Here is a 2,221-nt window from a genome sequence, read left to right on the forward strand (position 1 = left end):
GGCACACTTGGTAGGAGTCGGCGCCGACATCCTGCCACCCTCGGGCCAGCGGGACGGTCAGGCCGGGCCGATCGGGTTCCAACCCAGCACGCGGCATGTCTGGGAGGCGCCGCCGCCGGCACCGTCGCAGACGGAGGAGGCACGCGGTGTCCCGCTCCAGGAGAGCCGAGCTGCAATTCCCGGTCAGCCGCGTGGAGCGCCTGCTGCGAGAGGGTCGCTACGCCCCGCGCCTGAGCGCGTCCACCCCGGTCTTCCTGACCGCCGTTCTCGAGTACCTGACGGCCAACATCCTGGAGCTGGCGGGCAAGGAGGCTCTGGACAGCCACAAGATGCGCATCACCCCGGAGCACGTGCAGCGAGCCCTGGGCAGCAGCCAGCACCTCAGGGGTCTCCTCGAGAACACCACCTCCCCTCGGGTGGATGGGATGCCCCGAGTTCGGAAGTGGTGATGCCCGCGCCCCCTCGTCCGGACCCCGAAGCCGCCCACAGATGAGGGAGGCCTTGTGTCTGCACGTGACATTAAAGGAGTTAACTCCAGGGCCGTGCCTCTGACCGGTGTCTGTTTCTGTCATTCGGAGGTAGCCGGAGGTGTCTGTCCGACATCCGGGAGGAGACCTCCCACGGGAGGTGGAGGGTGGGCGGGGCGGTCAGTGTGGGATGCTGGACTCGGGCATTTCGGGGAGTGGTTTCGCTGGGGACAGTGCGGGAAGTGGCCCTGAGGGAGTAGCGGGTCAGGGGGAAGAGACTTCCTCCCTGGCGCTGAGCCAGTCCAGGCTTGTGAGGCCAGGAGGCTGGCGGGGTGGGGGTGGCTCTCCCAGGCATGTTGAATGCCCAGAAGGAGGGTGGGGGCTGAAGACCACGACTGAGGTGCCACAGGCCTTATTCCTGACCGGAGACCATGTGGAAGTCAGGAGGTGATGGCAGTGGGGGTGGGTGGAGAGGGTGGCATAGCAGCCGACACGCACTTAACGGGCCAGGGCTTCGCGTGAAGATTGAGGAGCGACGGGGAAACCATGAAGAGGTACACGTAGAAGGAACTATGCTCGGGTTGATTTGATGGCCTTATACCCCACCTCATTCCAAAAAAGGGCTCGAGGTAGGGATTATTAGCTAGTGCTGCGGTACTCTGTGGAGTATATCCTTCTGCCCTCTCTCGCGGACCCTGGTCACCCGTATAGTACTATGAAAGGTAGCATCTGGCCTAAGACATGCGATCCTAGACGTTCTTTTTAAAAACCATTTGTTGATGTTTCTCTATTTTGAGAGAGAGCATACAGGGAAGGGGCTGAACGAGAGGGAGAGGGAGAATCCCAAGGGAACTCCCTACCACCGGCGCAGAGCCCGATGCGGGGCTCGATCCCAGGAACTGTGAGATCATGACCTGAGCCAAAACCAACAGGCAGACCCTTGACTGAGCCTCCCAGGTGTCCCAATCCTATGAAGTTCTTAATGGTTATTGTTAATAGATTTATTTAGAAATATACTCCATTATAAACTCCTGTAGTAATCTCATTCTCCATGAAACACCTAACCCGTCTACGATCATATACTTGATGGAGCAACATAGAGTTATCAGTGGCTGAATACGTGTTTGGAGAGGTACAAGTGTGTTCCGTGTAAGTTCTGTCCCAAGTGCTGGACTCGGGAGGACATACAGTTCTTACAAAGACTCTTGTGGTGTTTTGGGTTAAAAAGAGTTGTCACGTCAAGTGTTCTGGCAGTCTTTCCCCTTCCTGTGACTGTCAACACTTAACATTTTCTCCGGTTCATCATGTGCTCAAGGCCCCCCCCCCCCCCACAGCCCCCTGGACTGTCACAGAGGGCTGGTCAGAGGTTGCCTAGGCAGCGTCGACAAAGGGATCAGAGGAGCTGGGTTGGCCATCCCAGTTCACCACTTTGTGGCCATGTGATGTGGGACACTCCTCTGTTGCCTCTGAAAAGCACTTTCCCGTGTGAAATGGGGATAATAAGGGTTCCCCCATCTTTGGATTTTTGCAAAGATTAAGTCATTGCGTGCCTGTCAACTGGCGCATAGCGCAGCGCCCGGCACAGGCTGCGCCCTGAGTGTGTAGCTGCACGTCTCTCCCTTTCTGTAGACCACATGCTTAGGCGTGCTTCCCCAGGTGCCCCTGGCCTGGATCTCACGCGATGGCCGGGGGCCTGGGCCACTGGCTGTGAGACCGCAGCCTGCTGAACCTTGGGGAGAGACAGAGTGCCACGC

General features: G+C 58.4%; 1 protein-coding gene across 1 annotated transcript; it reads left to right on the forward strand.

The window, feature by feature from the left end:
* Positions 1-552, forward strand: LOC125157770 (histone H2A-Bbd type 1-like). The gene has a single exon (XM_047844758.1). The coding sequence runs from the start codon at positions 96-98 to the stop codon at positions 447-449; it is 354 nt and encodes a 117-aa protein (XP_047700714.1). The 5' UTR covers positions 1-95; the 3' UTR covers positions 450-552.
* The last annotated feature ends 1,669 nt before the right edge of the window (positions 553-2,221 follow it).

This window comes from Prionailurus viverrinus, chromosome X, assembly GCF_022837055.1.
Source record: "Prionailurus viverrinus isolate Anna chromosome X, UM_Priviv_1.0, whole genome shotgun sequence".
NCBI lineage: Eukaryota > Metazoa > Chordata > Mammalia > Carnivora > Felidae > Prionailurus > Prionailurus viverrinus.

Excerpts from the sequence above, each read along its gene's own strand:
- LOC125157770 (XM_047844758.1), top strand. The coding sequence starts at position 96 with ATGTCTGGGAGGCGCCGCCGCCGGCACCGTCGCAGACGGAGGAGGCAC.